The sequence below is a fragment of the Anomaloglossus baeobatrachus genome, chromosome 2, assembly GCF_048569485.1.
Source record: "Anomaloglossus baeobatrachus isolate aAnoBae1 chromosome 2, aAnoBae1.hap1, whole genome shotgun sequence".
Lineage (NCBI taxonomy): Eukaryota > Metazoa > Chordata > Amphibia > Anura > Aromobatidae > Anomaloglossus > Anomaloglossus baeobatrachus.
The window spans coordinates 760,483,489-760,503,613 of NC_134354.1; the positions used below are offsets into that span (position 1 = coordinate 760,483,489).

Sequence of the window (20,125 nt, forward strand, 5' to 3'; positions counted from 1 at the left end):
TTATCCACACACTACACAGTTCTGACAGACTCCTGCAATTTTAGAGACCTTTGGTCACATGACTGAAGTTACCAAAGGTCCTTAAACAATCTTCGCCTCTGAATACAAACGCTGGGGTCCCTTAGAGAGTTGGTGACCTGAGAAATTACACAGTTTGACTCCCCCTAACGCCGGCCCTGCCTGTGACTAGGGTTTACTTTTCGGAGTACGGCTTATATTTAAAGCATACTTCAAAAATCCTGTAAAATAATGCTAGGTCTTATTTTCGGTGAAACATAATATATGCACACTTTATGATCAAGTTATTTGTATGTAGTTGATACTGTTTTATATTAACCCTCAATCACCTGGTTATTTAGTATTAGTATTTTTGGACATCAATTATATGAATATTAGTTTGCAGTGTTATATGCACACTCCATGGCGTCATTTAGCATTTGTTGGCACTGTTATATGCAGGCTCTATATCTAAGCTATTTGAACATTAGTTTGCACGGTTATATGCACACTTTATGGCGCAGTTATTTCTGCACTCTTACTTGCATGCCCTATGGCGCAGTTACTAGTAAATAATTTGGCACCACTTTCTACACTCACTATTGAACTTTGGTCATTAACTGAAAAGTCACTCTTAAGCAGGTGACCTGCCTCCCCAACCCGACATCTTGTGCACACATCGTCCCACCCAACATCTCATTCCCCTGCCCTCCCAGTTTGACATCTTGTGCACACGGCGTTCCTGCCCAACATCTCGTGCACGCTCTGTCCCAACCCAAAATGTCGTACTCACGCCTTCTTGGCCCAACATCTCGAGCATGCTCCATCCCGGCCCGACATCTCGTGCACATGCCTTCCCGGCCCAACATCTCATTAACACGCCATTCCGGCCCGACATCTTGTGCACACACCATTCCTGCCCGACATTTCACGCACGAACTCCGGATACAGCGGGACTATCACGATTTGCAGAGTTGGTCCCGTTGCCCCGGGCGGGAGGTCTGTATCCCGTGGCTCCGCCCACCCACTCTCTCCCCGCCTCGCTGCTTTTCCCTCCTACCATCCTAACACGTGTCGTGAGCATTACAGAGCAGAGCACGCTAGTCTCTGTGCTGCTGCTGCTAAGGTAATGAATGTCCCCAGTGCTGATTCCCTCCCCCTGCCCCCCCCCCCGGCCCGGAGCCTGTTCTCCTCCAGCTGTTTCTCTGACTCCCGTGTGTTTGTGTCCTAATCTATCGTGTGTGCAGTGTTTGCTTCTCAATGCTTTAGGCACACGGTAGATCAGGACATTGGGGAGAAGACCGTGTGCACTTACCACTTGTGTCCTCTCCTGCAGGTGCACAGACAGCACTGGCCGGTAATATGCAAAGATAGAAGCATTGCCAATGCTTCTATCAGCTACCGACCACATGATCTCCTGCCTGGCAGACCTGCTGCATCTTAGGCTGCTTTCACACATCCAGTTTTGCAGAGCCGGCCAATCCGGCTCTAAAACCTATGCAACGGATGCGGCGACAAAACCGCATCCTTTGCATAAGTTTTTTACATGCGGCCCGTGCATGCGCAGTGGGAAAAAACGCTTGCGGCGTCCATAGGCATGCATTGCAAATGCGATGTGGGTTTTTTTGCTGGACAAAAAAACATGCCAGGCACCGTTCCATCCGGCCGCCGCATCGGCTAAATCTGCCGCATGTGGCAAAAACCGGACCGAACACAAGCCCATGCGGCACAATATGGCACTAATGTAAGTCTATGCAGGAAAAACCACAACCGGCGGCAAAAAAACGGTTGCGTTTTTCCTGCAGAGCGCCGTATTGTGCCGCACAGCAAAAACCGGATGTGTGAAAGCAGCCTTAGGCTAAGTTCACACATCAGTTTTTTCCAATTAGGCACAATCCGGTTTGTGCCTGATGCAACGGATCCGTCTCAGATTGTGAAAAAACTGATGCGACAAATGCGTTTTTGTTTTTTGTTTTTTTTTTGTTATGCTGAGAGAGAGAGCGAGACCTCACCATCACTGCACAAACACTGGCACTACCTCACACGCATCATCACTGCACACGCCGGCACTACCCAGCATGCATCATCACCGCACAGGCAGGCACTACCTCACACGCATCATCACTGCACACGCCGGCACTACCCAGCACGCATCATCACCGCACAGGCAGGCACTACCTCACACGCATCACCACCGCACACACCGGCACTACCCAGCACGTATCATCACCGCACAGGCAGGCACTACCTCACACGCATCATCACCGCACACGCCGGCACTACCCAGCACGCATCATCACAACACACACAGGCACTACCTCTCACGCATCATCACCGCACACGCCGGGACTACCCAGCACACATCATCACCGCACACGCAGACACTACCCCGCACGCATCATCACCGCACACCCCGGCACTACCCCGCACGCATCATCACCGCACACCCCTGCACTACCGCACGCATTATCACCGCACACGCCGGTACTACCCTGCACGCATCTTCACCGCACACAACCCGGCATTACCTCAGTGATGTCACCGCTGACAGCGCGACTCCCTTCAGTTGCTGTGTGGAGCTGATAGAGAGAGGCGGTGTTCTACTGCCGTCCCTGTCAGCTTCATGTAGTAGAGCTGAGAGCGTCGCGGGACCTCTGTGGATTATGTCGGACCTGGAGGGGTATTTGGGGATTTTAATAAAATGGTGAAAGAGGGTGTTTTTTTGTCTTTTATTCCAAATAAAGGATTTTTTGGGTGTATTTTTTTATTTATTTTCACTTACAGGTTAATCGTTGGGGGTGTCTCATAGATGCCTGCCATGATTAACCCCTTATTACCCTGATTGCCACCGCACCAGGGCAATTCGGGAACAGCGGGGTAGAGTCCCGGGACTGTCGCATCTAATGGATGCGGCAATTCCGGGCGGCTGCTGGCTGATATTTTTAGGCTGGGGGGCTGGCCATAACGTAGAGCTCCCCATCCTGAGAATACCAGCCTTCAGCCGTGTGGCTTTATCTTGGCTGGTATCAAAATTGGGGGGGAACTGCACGCCGTTTTTCTTTTTAATTATTTATTTATTTTACTGCACAATATAGACGGCGGCTGTGATTGGTTAGAGTGAGACAGCTGTCACTCAGCGTGGGGGCGTGTCTGACTGCAACTAATCATAGGCGCCGGTGTGCGGGGAAAGCAGTGAATACGAGATTGAATAATGGGCGGCCGTCATTTTCAAATCAGGAGAAGCCACCGGAGCAGTGTGACAGCCGTGCAGCCCCGCACCGGTGATCGGTGAGTGGGTGAGAGTGAGTGAATGAGTCAGTGAGTCAGTCAGTGAGTGAGAGAGTTTGAGAGAGAGTGAGTGATTGATTGATTTTCTGACAAGCAATGAATTTATATCACTTCTGGGCATGCACAGAAGTAAAAACCGGATACGGTACATGCTTCCGGCGTTTGAAGTATGACACCGTATCCGGCTCACATAGACTTTCATTATGCACCATGCCGAACCCGGTGCTATGCATTTTTTTGCCGCTGGCAAAAAACGTTCCTCTCTGCGTCCTGTGCGGCTGCCGAAGTGACGAATTTTGCCGCATCCGGCAAAAAACAGATCAAACGCAAGTACATGCGGCACAATCCGGCGCTAATAAAAGTCTACGAGGAAAAACCGCACCCGGCGGCAAAAAAAAACCAGATGCGTTTTTCCCGCAAAGCGCCGGATTGTGCCGCACAGCAAAAACCTGATGTGTGAACATACCCTTAGCTGCACACCCTGTTCAGCTCTCCTCTTAGGTCCTAGCTACCTGCACACCCTGTTCTGCCCTCCTCCTGGGTCCTAGCTGCCTGCACACCCTTTTCAGCTCTCCTCCTGGGTCCTAGCTGCCTGCACACCCTGTTCAGCTCTCCTCTTAGGTCCTAGCTGCCTGCACACCCTGTTCTGCCCTCCTCCTGGGTCCTAGCTGCCTGCACACCCTTTTCAGCTCTCCTCCTGGGTCCTAGCTGCCTGCACACCCTGTTCAGCTCTCCTCCTGGGTCCTAGCTGCCTGCACACCCTGATCAGCTCTCCTCCTGGGTCCTAGCTGCCTGCACACCCTGTTCAGCTCTCCTCTTGGGTCCTAGCTGCCTGCACACCCTGTTCAGCTCTCCTCCTGGGTCCTAGCTGCCCGCACACCCTGTTCAGCTCTCCTCCTGGGTCCTAGCTGCCCGCACACCCTGTTCCGCTCTCCTCCTGGGTCCTAGCTGCCTGCACACCCTGTTCAGCTCTCCTCCTGGGTCCTAGCCGCTTGCACACCCTGTAGTTAACTCCCTGCCTGTTCTGCACATTGCTGATCTGTGGCGGCTCAGAGCGATCATGGACAGCTTCTGCAGTTTCAGTTTGCTGGATGGGTGTAGATGGGGAGTGGATATGGGTGTGGCTGTTTGTAAAATGGGTGTGGTTAGGGGGTGTGGCCTAAAAATTGCCCCGACATGTCATGCACGCTCCATCCCGACCTGACATGTCGTGCACCCTCCGCCCTGACCTGACATCTCGTGCACACTCCATCCTGACCCGAGATCTCGTGCACGCTCCATCCCGGCCAACATCTCGTGCACGCTCCAGCCCGACATCTCGTGCACACGCCATCCTGGACCGACATCTCGTACACGCGCCTTCCCGGCTCAACATCTCGTGTATGCGCCTTCCCGCACTGACATATCGTTCATGTGCCGTTCTGGCCCGACATCTCGTGCACACGACGTTTCTGCCTGACATCTTGTGCACGCACTGGCCCAGCCCAACATCTCGTGCATGCGCCTTCCCGGCCCAACATCTCGTGTGCACGCCTTCCCGGCCCGACATCTCGTGCACACACCATTTCTGCCCGACATCTCGCGCACGCACCGTCCCAGCCCAACATCTTGGGCACGCGCCTTCCCGGCCCGACACCTCGTTCATGCGCCGTTCTGGCCCGACATCTCACGCACGCACTGTCCCAGCCCAACATCTCGCACACGCACCGCCACTCCATCAGGCAGTTGACGCTGCAAGATGAGAATTCCTAGGATCTGACGGTGCATGCATGGAGACAGAGGGAGAGAGGCTTTGCTGGTGCAATGCTAAAGCCTGCTTTACATGTTACAATTTATTGTGCGATCGCAATTGCGATCGCACCTGCCCCCTTAATTTGTGCGGCACAGGCAATTTCTTGCCCGTGTCGCACAATGTTGTAACCCCCCGTCACACGCACTTACCTTTCAAACGACCTCGCTGTGGGCGGTGAACATCCACTTCCTGAAGGGAGAGGGACGTTCGGCCTCACAGCGACGGCACACAGCGGCCGGCCAATCGAAGTGGAGGGGCGGAGATGAGCGGGACATAAACATCCCGCCCACCTCCTTCCTTCCACATTGCTGGCGGCCGGAGGTAAGCTGCAGTTCATCGTTCCCGGGGAGTCGCACAGAGCGACGTGTGTTGCCTCGGGAACATTGAACAACCGAATGTTCGATTTTTAGAAAATGAGCGACGTGTCAACGATGAACGAGAAGGTGAGTATTTCTGCTCATTCATAGCCATCACACGCTACGATATCACTAACGATGCCGGATGTGCGTCACTTACCGCCAACATCTCGTTAGATATATCGTAGCGTGTAAAGCCCGCTTAAGCCTCATAAGCATAAACCTTGTGAGAATGCTCAAAAGACTTCTAAAAATTTAAAAAAAAAAAACAAAATAAAAGAGAAATTGCTTTTCTATAACAAATTAATTAATTTACTAAGCTGGGTTCACATGACCGTATTTTCTCCATCTGAGAAAAAGGGGTCAATTATGCTAATCAGACGCTGATCAGAGTCTTATCAGAGGGGGATCCGTTTTTATAATTAAAAAAAAGTTTCTCCATACTGTCAGTCCATGAAAATTGGATGTCCGAGTGCAGTCCGTTTTTTTTATGGACATCTGGACATGAATGGCCATCCAATTCTCGGAAGCAAATTGTGCATGCTGCAATTTTTTTTCCTTGACTAGTCAGTCCGAGGGAAAAAAATAAAATGTCGGACATATGTACTGTCTCATTGAAGAACATTGGTCCCAGTGTTGTCCGTTTTTTTTCACGGACAGAACTTGGAACAAACAAACATGCATGAGTCCTGATTGTCACTTTGCTTAGATGCAATTCGTTTGGGAAAGTAAAACCTGCAGACACATTCCCTTTCAAATATTAAGGTAATCTTCTTAGATCTCAATTGTTGTGGTTTATATATTCATATATACTTTTCTTTTCTAGGGCCTCGGCAGTATTGCATGGCAGATATATTTCCAGAGAGTCTTATCCGCTTCTACTACAACCCAAGCAAAAGTAACATCTGCTGTTGCTGCCGTGGGATGTGTGGTGCTGGCTATCCCATCTGTATTAGTTGGAGCTGTGGCGGCCTCTACGGGTAACATCAGTTTTTTTAGTTACTTTGGCCTTCACAAAAGCTGATGGGTGACACAAGGAGTCTTTTGCAAGCATGGCCGACTGTGGAGATTTCAGATTCTTGCACCCTGCCTTCTAACTTCTATGATGTCTGTGATCAGCACAGGGAGACTCGGGTGTCAACACACAGACTTGTAGTTCATAGACATGCTAGCAAGAGTTAATCTCTGTTGGTCTTCTTGTTAATCTTTAGTCACATGCTGTGGGAGAGTCAGTCATATTCACTCCACTCCTATATATGCTGGCTGGACACTTCCATTAGTGCCAGCTATAGCTTGTCTATACTGGTCTGGAGAGGTGGTTTGATCCAGACTTACTGGTTGTTATTGTGCATTATTGCTGTGAGCAGTGGTAGTGTTAACCCTTATTTTCTTTTATTGCTGCCTTAGTTCTCTTGCTTTTCTCCTTAGTTTCTCACTGTTTGTTCCTGTGAGTTTGCAGTGTATCCGGGTTTCTGTTTTCCCTGTCTAAATCTGTGTTTCCATCATACTCCTGCTTCTTCCTTACCTGGGAGGGGGGACTGTCACGGGTGTGTCACAGGTGAAAGACAGTCCTTTGGTGTCCGGCTATAGAAGGTTGTTTCGCTGCTCCCTGACCTTCTATCACTCTTGCTTGGTTTTCCTCCTTTTCTCTCCTGGAACCTGGGGCGCTGTTCAGTTTGTCAGCTGTTGTTCATCAGTACTTTCCTTGTCTTACTTTCTTCACTTCCTATTACTCCATGCTGGTGATATTTGATACATCTTTATCAAGCCTTCAGTGGAAGCAGGCGGCTTGCATGCCTCAATAAAATCTTGGTGTTTTTTGCAGCTTCTCTCCCTGAGACAACTAAAGATAAGTTGTTTGTGGTTTTCCCTTGTTTTTTATCCCTGTGTGTCCTTTAGTGCCTAGTGGGGTTGACGAAGAGCTCATCCCATCCGCTCCCTACCTAGAGCCCAGATCAGGGTCAGCCTTCGGTCAGGTATCCAGCTCAGCTCATAGGTGCGGAACCTATGTAGGGCAGTGAAGGAACCCAGGGCACAGTGGAAGGCTTGTTGAGGGGTCACCAACTCCCCCTTCCCTAAACACAGGGGTTCCCATCCCTTTCCTTTGGCCATTCCCTTGGTACTTCCCGTACCTATCGTGACATTGGACAGATTAGCTCTGGTCAGAATTATAGCCAGGCATGAGACTCAGGCATCTCCACCATTAGGGGTAACCCTGAGGACAGGAATAGCCTAGGGTCCCCTAGTATGAGAAACATTATAGAAGCCCTCTGTCACTCACTAGCCTACTGTCACATCGCGACAATTGGTCTATGGGATGCAGTGGTGGTCACCTGAGAGGCTAGAGGCCCTTTTTACATCAGCAGATGATTGGTCAAGCAAATGTTGATAGGAAATTCTCAACCATTTAACCTTTTTTTTCTTGTGTGTAGATTGGAACCAGACAAGTTATGGATTACCCTCGCCATATGTTAGAGGAGAAGCTAGTATGATCCTACCGATCGTCCTGCAGCATCTGTGTCCTCTGTACGTGTCCGTGGCAGGTTTAGGAGCGGTTGCAGCAGCTGTCATGTCATCGGCGGACTCTGCCCTCTTGTCTTCCAGCTCTATGTTCGGATACAATATCTATAAAAGGATTCTCCGTAAAATGGTAATTTTTCAGCAGCATTTCCTGCACGTTCTTATTATTAACAGCACCCAAATTTAAAAGGAGACTCTAATTGTACAAGTGGGCAGAGATAGAATTTTCTGCAGCTAATCGGATAATGAGAATGGCTAAAGCAGTAGAGGAGGCGTGGGTCTCCTTTGTCGGAGGCAGTAACCATTTCCTTATAGTGTGTACAGGCCTCAATGTTATTGGGTAGTTTGATGATGCAAGGAGAAACATCTTGCAGTGATGTACAATATTATAAGGCTAAGTGCAGTATTGTCCTGAGGTTTAGTGTAAATTCTACAGGGTGGGCCATAAGTATGGATACACCCTGGGTGGGCCATAAGTATGGATACACCCTGGGTGGGCCATAAGTATGGATACACCCTGGGTGGGCCATAAGTATGGATACACCCTGGGTGGGCCATAAGTATGGATACACCCTGGGTGGGCCATTGGTATGGATATACCCTGGGCTGGCCATTAGTATGGATACACCCTGGGTAGGCTATTAGTATGGATATGTGATGCCCTGGACTAGCCAGATAGTCACAGGTAGGCCCCCTACACAAGCGAAGGCCCCAACAAAGGTATCAACAGCCAACCTAAAAACCCTGAGTCACCCCTCTAAGGTCTTGACGTTCACACCCGTTCACACCCGGGGCGGAGAAAGGTGGTTGGCCACGCCCACCGAGGAGTTCGGATAGCCTGAGGCGGGAAAAAACACACAGATCGGTTAGGAGGTGAAGTGGAGTAGAGAGGAGTAACGTCTGTCAGGGAGCTGGGTAGGAGCCCGGATACCCTGTGGCCAGGAGGCAGACGGTGATGGTCGCCTGCAGGATCCGGAAAGACAGCCGGTGGAACCGTCAGGGACCGGGACAGGGTAATGGCCCGCCGGTACTGAACCAGGGAACCGAACGGAAACCGGAGCACCAGGAGGGGTACTCAGACCCAGTACGAGGCCCAGAAGCCACTGGACCGAGTCGAATTCACTGATTAGGGTCTGAACCTTAGGTTCTTTCCCACCCAAGTCCCGACTGAAGGCAACAGCCCAACGAGGGGGATAGAAAGCCACCGCCCAGGCATAGAGATCCCACGGGCCAGCATCTGTGGGCAAACGGGCTCCCCCGACATCCACTAGCCGGGGAGCGGACTCACGTCGCTGAAGCGAATGAAGTCAGTATTCTACTACAGTGGTGCAGGAGAAAGGCGGGGACCACCAACCTGAGTAAGGGGCAAAGCGCAGCCGGCTGCGGGCACCGACCACCATCCTTTTGGTTTACCAGAGACTCCGGTGTATTTATAATAGTGAGTACAACAGTGCCCTCGGGCAGCGCATCGCACCGCACCATCCCGCCCACACCTTCTCACCCAATCGGGCCGCCGGGGTCACCAACCCCTGCCGACGGAGGGGATCAACACCAAGCTGCTTAACACCGTCCCCGGGAGCCTAGTCAACGGCAGCGGTGGTGCCCACTCACTCACCACAACCCGTGGGTGGCGTCACGAACGTAACCCCCAAACAACTGCGGCCCCGGCCGTGAACCTCCCCACCAAACACCACCCCTCACGTAGCGCCAGCATCCCTTCAGAGCGACGTGACACCCCAGGTCTGGGAGGAGCTCGAGCCACCCACCGACAAGCGCGGATCCGAGCGGCTCGGCAGCCGGCCGAGCCCCGGGGCGGTACAGATACACCCTGGGTGGGTCATTAGTATGGATACACCCTGGGTGGGTCATTAATATGGATACACCCTGGGTGGGCCATTAGTATGGATACACCCTGGGTGGGCCATTGGTATGGATACAACCTGGGTGGGCCATTGGTATGGATACAACCTGGGTGGGCCATTGGTATGGATACACCCTGGGTGGGCCATTGGTATGGATACACCCTGGGTGGGCCATTGGTATGGATACACCCTGGGTGGGCCATTGGTATGGATACAACCCTGGGTTGGTCATTAGTATGGATACACCCTGATAAAATGGAAGTGGTTGCTGATATCACCTTACCATTTTTATCAGGGTGTATCCATACTAATGGCCAACCCAGGGTGTATCCATACTGATGGCCCACCCAGGGTGTACCCATACTAATGGCCAACTCAGGGTGTATCCAAACTAATGGCCCACCCTGTACAATGTAAGATTACCATAGATTTTCAATGGAGATTTCACACTTTTCAATACAAATTTGCAACAAAATCTGATGTAAAGTGATACAATATTAGGTGAAAATATCTGCTATTCCCAATCTTGGCATAAAACTAGTGGCCCGATTTGAGCTTTTACAAAATATCGTGGTTATCAATTTGTGACAACAATATTTAAATGCAGCATGTAGGGGGCGTGTCTTGGCTATGAAGGAGTGAGGACGTGACTTGTCTTAGCTCCTGCCACTGGACTTTATAACTGGTGATGATCCACGCAACTGAGGACTCTGCAACACAGGCTATGCAGCGGAGGAGACGAGGGAGATCCCAGGGGTGCAGCAGCAGAGCTTCACAATCGGAGGAGAGAGGGATCAAACACTTTTTATCCGGGCCGGGGAAGAGAGAAGCTTCACAGGTGGCACCCAAAATGGCTGCTAAGGCTACACACGAGGTGAGCTCAGCGTGCAGCAGTGAGATGGCAGCTATGGAGATGCAGGGAAAGGCTCAGCAGCTGATGCGACTGAGAGGAGAGACCACCCAGAGTGAAGAGGAGATACAGAAGATAAGGCCAGACAGCCCAAGATTGCAGGTACAGGGGAAACCCGGAGTGAGAAGCACGGGGGAAGTGCCTGCTGATACAAACAGTAGCCCTGAAGCCTGGAGGCCTCTGGAGGGGGAAGTAACGTCCTTTCCTATAACACACATGCAGGAGTGTGAGGAATTTCAGGAGGGGGGACACTGCACTGCAAATGAGTTACAGGTCCCTGACAGAAGTGAGACCGTACCCAGGGAGAAGCACAACATAAATCTAAAGTTACCAGATGCAGACAAGCATGCAGGGTCAGGGCCAGCCATAACAAAAACACAAGAGTCAGGAGTTCTGACAGAGCTTAATGAGATGCGGGCACGTTTCTCAGCTATACCCACCAGGGAAGATATGGAGGCATATATAACCAGGCTGGAGCAGGCGTACCGCACAGAGCTGTCAGCCCTGAAGGGGGAGGTGGAGACAGTGGACACCCAGAGTCAAGTGCAGGCAGCTAAAATTCAGAATATGGAGGACACAGGGCACTATTAGAACAACACTCCCGCCAAATACAATACGTGGTTGAAGCAATGGATGATGCTGAAAATAGGGGCCGAAGAAACAATCTCAGAGTGCGCTGCCTGCCTGAGTCTGTCGAGTCCAAGGACTTACATGGTACCCTTCAAGTGATCTTCAGTAATATTCTGGGTGAACCATCGAGCCAACCCCTGGAATTGGATAGAGCGCATAGAGCGTTGGGCCCCAAACCAGCCCAGAACGACCGACCTCGGGATGTGATCTGTAGGGTCCACCGCTATGTTATTAAGGAGGCCATTCTGTTTAAGCTCCGCAGTGGAGTATCACCATCGTATGAGGGGAGCCAAATCCAGATTCTACAAGATCTATCCCGTTTTACCTTACAAAGGAGAAGAGCTCTTAAACCTCTGCTGGACATTCTCCGCTCATACGAGTTTCCATATAGCTGGGGGTTCCCCTTCCGCCTGCAGGTTCGGCACGCGGGACGAATGCATGTTCTTCGGTCTCCGGCGGATTTACCCTCGTTCACCGCGGCCTTGGAAATTCCATTAGTGCCTATAGAGGACTGGCCGGACTTTCCAATGGGGGGGGGAGTCACCGTCCCAGCCGGTGATCGGATGCGTGGCTCTCGTAGAGAAAGAGGAGGGAGGCCGGTCTGATGTATAAGAGAATGGTGGATTAAATTGTTCTAGTATGTTTTTGGTTATAGGATCACAGTACGATGGAGTCTATCCCCTGGTCCTGATGGGAATTTCGCGTTGTGGGATTATTGTATCGCCCTGGACAGGGGGGTGGGGGGTTCCCTCCTTCCATCCTGGGTGTAATGGGGGGGCGCCCCTCAACATTATAAGGTACAATACCCTCTCAAAGCCCCTTCTCCCTTCTTTATACAGAGCTTTAGTTGCAAATCAAAATATATATAGTTAAAAGTTGTTTTTTAGTCCAGGGCAGGGGGCTCCTTTGTGGAAAGTTCCCTCCCTGATTGGGATAACACGCCACAGGGTAGTGGCGTAGGATTAACATCCCTGGTATATAGAGATTCTTATTTTTCTACATTTACCTCTAGTTTATTTGACCAAGTATAAGGGTCACGTTACGACCCTACAGGCAAGAGGTGCTTTGACCTTTTTGCCTACGGTACTCTCGCTTTGTTTGTAGTTTCCTTCATATACTTAATCCTTCTACCCCCCCCCTCTTTTTCTTTTTTTTTTCTCTCCCCCTCTCCTAACCTTTTCTATTCTCTCCACCCACACCTCTCTTCCCATCCCCATCCTCTGACCCTACTTCCCGGTTCCTCACCGTTGCTCCTCCTCAGAATGACGCAGATTACCTTTGGCTCATTGAATGTGAGGGGCCTCAATGTCCCGCAAAAACGGTCTCAGGTATTCTTTGACATGCATAAGAAACGAGTCCATATATTATTGATTCAGGAAACACATTTCAAAACTGGTCACCTCCCTAACTTTAAAGACAGATATTACACCAAATGGGTCCATAGCACCAACCCAGAGTCAAAATCAAAAGGGGTGTCTATAGGCATCCATAAAGCCCTGGTGCACACGGTTCTGGACACGAGAGTGTGTTACGGGGGGCTGTCTGATAATAACCTAAAGGAGTATCAGACAGTCAGGGTCCACCGTGCAAAGACTCTGCTGCAGACTATGGCAGAGTGCAATACCTCTGTTAACTCACAGAAGGATATAATAAGTAAGTAAAGCAATTCCACCCTTACTTGGAGGGTGTGTGGAATGATCTCTGTTAATAATCACAGAGACTAAGGCAATGTGTGCGAAATGGCACCTACCTAGGTCCGCTCTTCTAGTGGTGCAAAAGAGACGAACAGCAGCGTAAGCCGCACAAAGCTCCTACCTGCGTTCGCTCCACTAGTGTGCGAGGACACGAACCACTAGATATGGCACCTGCCTAGGTCCGCTCTTCTAGTGGTGCAAAAGAGACGAACAGCAGCGTAAGCCGCACAAAGCTCCTACCTCTGTTCGCTCCCCTAGTGTGCGAGGATACGAACAACTGCCAGACGCACTATAAGGAACGTTACCCTAGCGGCAACGTCCACCTACGAGTCGAACCACAAGGCCCAGCCAGACCATGTGCCTCAGGCACCTGCCTATGTCCGCTCCCCTAAGAGGTAAGGATACGGACAGCAGCCGAAGCTGTAAGGTATAAGAACGCTACCCTGCCGGTAGCGCTCACCTAGCATAGACAGAGGAATGCCTAGAGGAACACGCACAGAGCGTCTACTCTTATGCATGAACCAAGAGGACTGAGCGCCATGCGGCGTGTGTCAGGGTCTTATATAGACTCTGTGCCTCATCCAAGATGGAGGACATCAGAGCCAATCCGCTGCCAGAACGACAGGAGTGACGTCATGCTGGCCTATCACCGAGCAAGGCTTCACAAGCACATGACCAGCGACCAATCGGCATAGAAGGTGTCAGAGACATGTGACCTCGTGTCAGCGATGATGTCACCCGCACATGTGCAATGGCTCCAAGATAGGACTTAGTCTCCAGCGCTTGCACATGTGCAGTAGCAAGAAATCTGGACTTAGTCTCCAGCGCTTGCACATGTGCAGTAGCAAGAAATCTGGACTTAGTCTCCAGCGCTCGCACATGTGCAGTAGTAAGAAATCTGGACATAGTCTCCAGTGCTCGCAGCAACCGTAACAGAGTGGACACTGAGGGAAGATTCATTTTTCTGAAAATTAATGTTAATTCATCTATCTTTACCATTGTCAATTGGTATTTACCAAACAGAGATCCGGCGACGTCCTGCTCCTCTCTCCTGTCATCATTGGATGAATTCGCAGAAGGGACCGTGATCGTGGGTGGCGATTTAAACTTCACTTTGAACCCTAAGGTAGATACAACTTCGGGACACAATTTTCTCTCTCTCAGAAAGCTAACAAAAGTTAAACGCTCAATATAAGAGCTTCGATTGGTAGATGTGTGGAGAACGTTACACCCAGTGGAGCGTGACTACACATACTTCTCCCCGGCTCACTCCTCGTACAGCCACATAGACCTGTTTCTTGTGAGCCAAAAGGCTCTGACTTGGCAGATACAGGCCTCTATAGGCAGTATATCCTGGTCTGACCACGCTCCTATATTCCTGAGCCTTACTATCCCAGATGGGGCAGGGAGGCCGTGGTCTTGGCGGCTGAACGATAGTCTGCTTGGGGATCAGGGGTGCATGAAGGATCTACAGAACACGATTGATGAATTTTTAGAAATACACTCAGAAGACCCCACAGCCCTTACCGTGCAGTGGGAGGCACTTAAATGTGTGTTGAGAGGGGTTTTGATCAAACATGGGGCTAGGCTTAAGAGAGAGAGAGCCCAAACCATTTTGTCCCTACTTCAGAATATTTCAGATCTGGAAAGGGCCCATAAGAAGACATTATCACCTTTGACACTGGCGGAGCTAGTCAAAAATAGAGAGGAGCTTAAATCGATTCTCGACCGACAGTATGAGCGACATAGGACTAGAATAAAAAGATTCCTCTATGAGTATGCAGATAAATGTGGTAGACCACTAGCTAGGATTCTACACCCTAGGGGAGACCCCAGCCACATTCCCATGATTAAACAAGCAGACGGCTCTTCGACTCAGAACCCAACTCTCATCGCGGAACAGTTCCAAAAGTATTATAGAGACCTATATAACATAAAGGGCAAATTTGGAGACATGCCACATGACGCATTAGAAAATAAAATAAACGACTACGTATCCAGAACGGCCCTACCGGTTATACCCAGCGCTGAGGTTGAAAATTTAGAGACGGACTTTACAGAAGCAGAAGTGGCATCTATCATTAAAGAATCTCCCTCAGGCAAAAGTCCGGGTCCAGATGGGTTCACCCCTAAATTTTATAAAATATTCCAAACTCATCTATCCCCGTTCTTGACTAAAGTATTTAATTCCATCTCAGAAAATTCCCAATGGGTGGCGCAATCTCTCGAAGCCCATATATGTGTTATCCCCAAACCGGGGAAGGATCACATGTTAGTTACAAATTACAGACCCATTTCACTGATCAATCTAGACCTAAAACTTTTTTCCAAAGCCTTAGCCAACAGACTTGCTCCTTCCTTGCCCGGGATAATACACACAGATCAAGTGGAGTTCGTACAAGGTCGGGAGGCGCGTGACAATACCAACAAACTGTTCCTCCTGATGACCCGGTCGAGGGCTCATTCTCTTCCCATGTGTTTACTCTCAGTGGATGCGGAGAAGGCCTTTGACCGGGTCAGTTGGAATTTCATGATGGCCGCTCTAAAGCAGGTGGGTTTGGGCAAAACATTTTTAGATAGGATTGTGTCCCTTTATTCGAGACCCTCAGCAAAAGTTAGGACGGATGGGTTTCTGTCGTCATCGTTTCAGGTCCACAATTGAACAAGGCAAGGATGTCCATTGTCACCTCTGCTCTACGTCATTGTCATGGAGCATCTCGCGGTCGCCATAAGAAATAATACTAGTATCCATGGGATAGAGGCCGGGGGAGGGAATCGCAAGTTAGCTTTATTTGCTGACGACCTTCTCATGTTTATTTCCCAGCCACACATATCCTTCCCGTCTTTGCTCAAAGAGTTCGAGGAGTTTGGTAACTTAAGTAATTTTAAAGTGAACTTCTCTAAATCAGAGGCTATGAATGTGACCCTGTCGGCGGAAGATCTAGCCCGTACAACCCAAAATTTTCCCTTTAAGTGGCAACCGTCAGCTATAAAATATCTGGGGGTAGTTGTACCTCGGGATCCAACAAAAATTATGCATCATAATTTTCTACCCCTGTTAGAGAGGACAATTAGGGATTTAAAGAAGTACGACAAAAAAAGACTATCGTGGTTTGGGCGTATCAACGCTATTAAAATGGATGTTCTTCCTAGGTTTCTTTTCTTGTTCCAAACGGTACCTATTCAGCTGCCGGAGAGTTACTTTTCCAAAATTCGGACGGCTTTGTCAAGGTTCGTTTGGGGGAATAGGAGACCTCGGACAAGCATAAAAACTCTTACCAGACACAAAAATAATGGAGGGGCAGGGCTCCCAAATTTCCAGTTATACTACAGGGCAACTATTCTAACGAGGATAATGGATTGGCACTTCCATAGGAACTCGAAACAATGGGTCGCGATCGAACAGGACGGATTGGGAGTCCCTTTGCACTTCCTCTCATGGATGGGAAAGGAGAGTAGGTCACAGATAGAGAAGGGAATGGAGTTTATTTGGACAGTGATGGGGACGTGGGACGGTGAGGTTAAGAGGGGTTCTCTCTCACAGGGGAGGGGTCCACTTACCCCCCTCTTTGGCAACCAGGAGTTCCCTCCGGGGCTTCATTCCAATAAATTTCTGGGATATGCTCGGGTGGAGGAAACTCGTTTTTTTCATGTGCTCCAGGGAAATACTCTGCCCCCTTATGCATCTCTACGGGCCACAGGGAGAGAGGTTTCCTGGATAGAATATATGCAGCTGAAATCGTTTCTATCCAACCAGGACAGGGAGAGGAAGTTGAGGACCCCCCCTACTCCATTTGAGAAATTGTTCTTGCAGGGTTCGTCACCTGGGCATGTCATCTCTCTTATTTATAAAATGCTGAACCAGAGAGACATGTCGGACAAACCCAAATTTGTCTATAGATGGGGAGAGGAACTGGGAGAGGACATTTCGGAGGACAGATGGAGCAGGGCGTTTCTGTGGACCCACAAACTTTCTCTGGCTTGTGCCGCCCAAGAGAAAAACTATAAAATTCTCACAAGGTGGTACCAATACCTGACCAAATTGCATGCTATCTTTCCCTCAGTGTCCGACATGTGCTGGAGATGTGGTACAGAAAAAGGGTCTATGTTACATATATGGTGGAGCTGTGCTAAATTGCAACCATTCTGGGACTCAGTGTTTTCTCTGTATAAAAAGATGAGTGGGGGTGAGGTGGAGAGATCTCCCCAGGTGGCCCTCCTCTCTATCCTCCCAGGTTCATTCAAGTCACAAAAGAGGGACCTGCTGCGATTTTGTTTAGCGGCAGCCCGTATAATTATTCCCAGATACTGGAAACAGACTAGATGCCCCACGTTAGCTGACTGGGTAGAGGAGATGGCAAACCTCCTTTATCTTTCATAGTATACAGCTGGTTTCCATGGAACCTGACCTCCAAACCCAAGTCAATAGTGTGCAGTAGCTACATTTCAGGAGAGGGGTTAACTTTTGGTTTCCATATAACCTGGCCCTGGCCTTCAAACAAAGGTCAACAGTGTGCAGGAGCTACATTTTAGGAGAAGGGTTAACTCTTAACATACCAGCCACCTCTTTCCACCCCATTGCTTTTAGGCATTATTCATCTGCTTACCTCCCCCTCCCTCTCATCTTCTGATGAGCTGCTGTTGCAAATCTTGCAAAATCACTAGCCTGCAGTATCAGCCTCTCCAAGACCAGGTGTCCTAAGCAGGGCTCTAATTTTCCTGAGCCATCTTCGTCTTCAAATATCCTGTTATGCCTGTGTGAATAAACTGATAATGATGTAGATACCAGAATAAAACCCTGATAGCTGAATGCGTACAGCAGACCTTGTGCTGAGATTTATAGACAGCTCTGCTGCTCACCAGAACTGTCACTCAAGGAGGAGACATTGCCCTGGCAGAGACCAGCAAGTGAGGAGACTGTAAGGAGACTGCGCAGCGCTGAGCAGCTCAAGAGACAACTTGGATATACACCTTTAATAGAAACAAAGCAAGAGGGATATTTGTTCAATTTAGGTTCCATCACACAACCCTGTGGGAAGAACATAACTTTACAGGTCCCATGTTCATGAAGAGCCACCTGCTTCCTTCTTTTACCGGCCACCTTTAGGGGATTAATCTTCACAATGTTGATTATTGGTATATAAACCTTTTGGCACACTTTTGGGGTAGAAAGTTACTCTTCCTAATCTATTCATTTTTTTGCAGGCCTCAGAGAAAGAAGTGATGGTGGCCATGAGAATTTCCGGCATTGTGTTGGGAAGTACAGCAGCTGGGTTGGCTTTCTTGTCAAACTCCATCTACGACCTGTGGTTCATGTGCGGGGAAATGGTCTATGCTTTGGTTTTCCCTCAACTCTGTTGTGTTCTCTTTGTCCCAAGAACTAACACTTACGGTTCAGCGTCCGGTTTCTTCCTGGGCTTCGTATTGAGAATACTGGGAGGTGTGGACTCTATAAAAATTCCACCCGTCATCCACTATCCTTGGTGCACACTTATCAATGGAGCCTATGTCCAACTCTTCCCGTTCAAGACCTTCACCATGCTTGTGGCTTTCACGACTCAGATTCTTGTATCTTACGCCTCAGAATTCTTATTTAGAAGATCCCTGCTACCAAAACGGTGGGATATCTGCAAAGTATTAGAAGTAGAGGATGCGAGTCACCGGGGAAAGGAAGAAGTGACGAATGTTCAACTTCAGAACATAAGCAGCAATGAGCATGAATAGTGGGAAGATTCAAGGTTCAAGAGAAACTCCACCCAATATTGCAACAACATTCATTTCAATTGAAAAGTATTATAAATACTTGACAATCAGGTTCCTCATCGAGTCCTGGTTTTTGTGTTGTGTCTACCAGTCCTATCCTTTCCTCATCTATTGTACCGTCACCCATTCCCTGTAGACTGTGAGCCCTCGCGGTCAGGGTCCTCTCTCCTCCTATACCAGTCTGTTTTGTACTGTTAATGATTGTTGTACGTATACCCTCTTTCACTTGTAAAGCGCCATGGAATAAATGGCGCTATAATAATAAATAATAATAATAATCCTTAGCATCAGCCATAAATATATGATCCATTAAGGGTGTGACACCTAGCGCTCCCCGCCAATCAGCTGTTACCAACACTGCTGGCACCCAGAAGTTCTTGGATGCTCGTGGAAAACAACAGCTCCTTCAAAAACTATAATGGCAGATCCACCTCCCATTCGATTGAATAAGGAATGTACCTGTAGTACTCGGCCGCGGCCCCCATAGAAATAGTGGCGCTGTTGAGTTCCTGCAGCATCTGAGAACTTGTGACAGTAGCCGATTGGTGGGGGCGCCGTGTGTCGCACTTCCACCAACCACATATTGATGGCCTATGCTAAGGACATATAAGAAAAAAGTAGTAGCCAAGCCCTTTAATAGAAGAAATATATCCTATCTTAGTCATTAATACATTTTTGTTTCTACACCTAATAAAATTTTTATTAAAAAGAATACTTTACTGTATTAATTCCTTTTTGTTTTTGCAGCACTTAGATTATTTGTTTATATATATATATATATATATATATATATATATATATATATATATATATATATATATATAATAATATATATATATATATATATATATTACTGTATTATTACATTTTTGGCCTTTTATTCAATGTGTGGTAATATATTTTACTCAATTAACACCTTTTTGTCTTTGCCTCCTTCTGCATTTTAGAACAATTTTTTTTATTTTCCCCATTTGCAGTAGTATGTTACACTTCATGAATCTGAATAACTGTGTAATTGGGGAATATACCGCTACACATAAATTAAGGGTTAGTTTCCATATCACCAATTGTCAAAATTGCACTGGACTTGTAAAGAGAAGCAACTTTGAAATTTATTTGATTTTATTGTTTTCTGTTGATTGTCTAGGTTGCAGGCCACCCCTGCCTTTTAGTAATTTTAACAAAACATGTCTAGTGCTTACAAGCTCTTTTTAATGAAGCTTGTAAGTGCTGATCTAAGACTGACTGGAATCCTGGAGAGCACAATCTTGGCTAACTTTCCCTCCTCTAATGTTGCAAGGACAAAGCTATCT

General features: G+C 48.6%; 1 protein-coding gene across 1 annotated transcript in view; it reads left to right on the plus strand.

Annotated features, from left to right (window-relative positions):
* The window catches only part of LOC142290693 (high-affinity choline transporter 1-like), a 47,084-nt gene extending 27,587 nt beyond the window's left edge, over positions 1-19,497 (plus strand). The window contains exons 6-8 of the mRNA XM_075334685.1: positions 6,260-6,413; positions 7,866-8,083; positions 18,255-19,497. Of these exons, the coding sequence (XP_075190800.1) occupies positions 6,260-6,413; positions 7,866-8,083; positions 18,255-18,773 (891 nt within the window). The 3' untranslated portion in view covers positions 18,774-19,497. The remainder of the gene's footprint in view (positions 1-6,259; positions 6,414-7,865; positions 8,084-18,254) is intronic.
* The last annotated feature ends 628 nt before the right edge of the window (positions 19,498-20,125 follow it).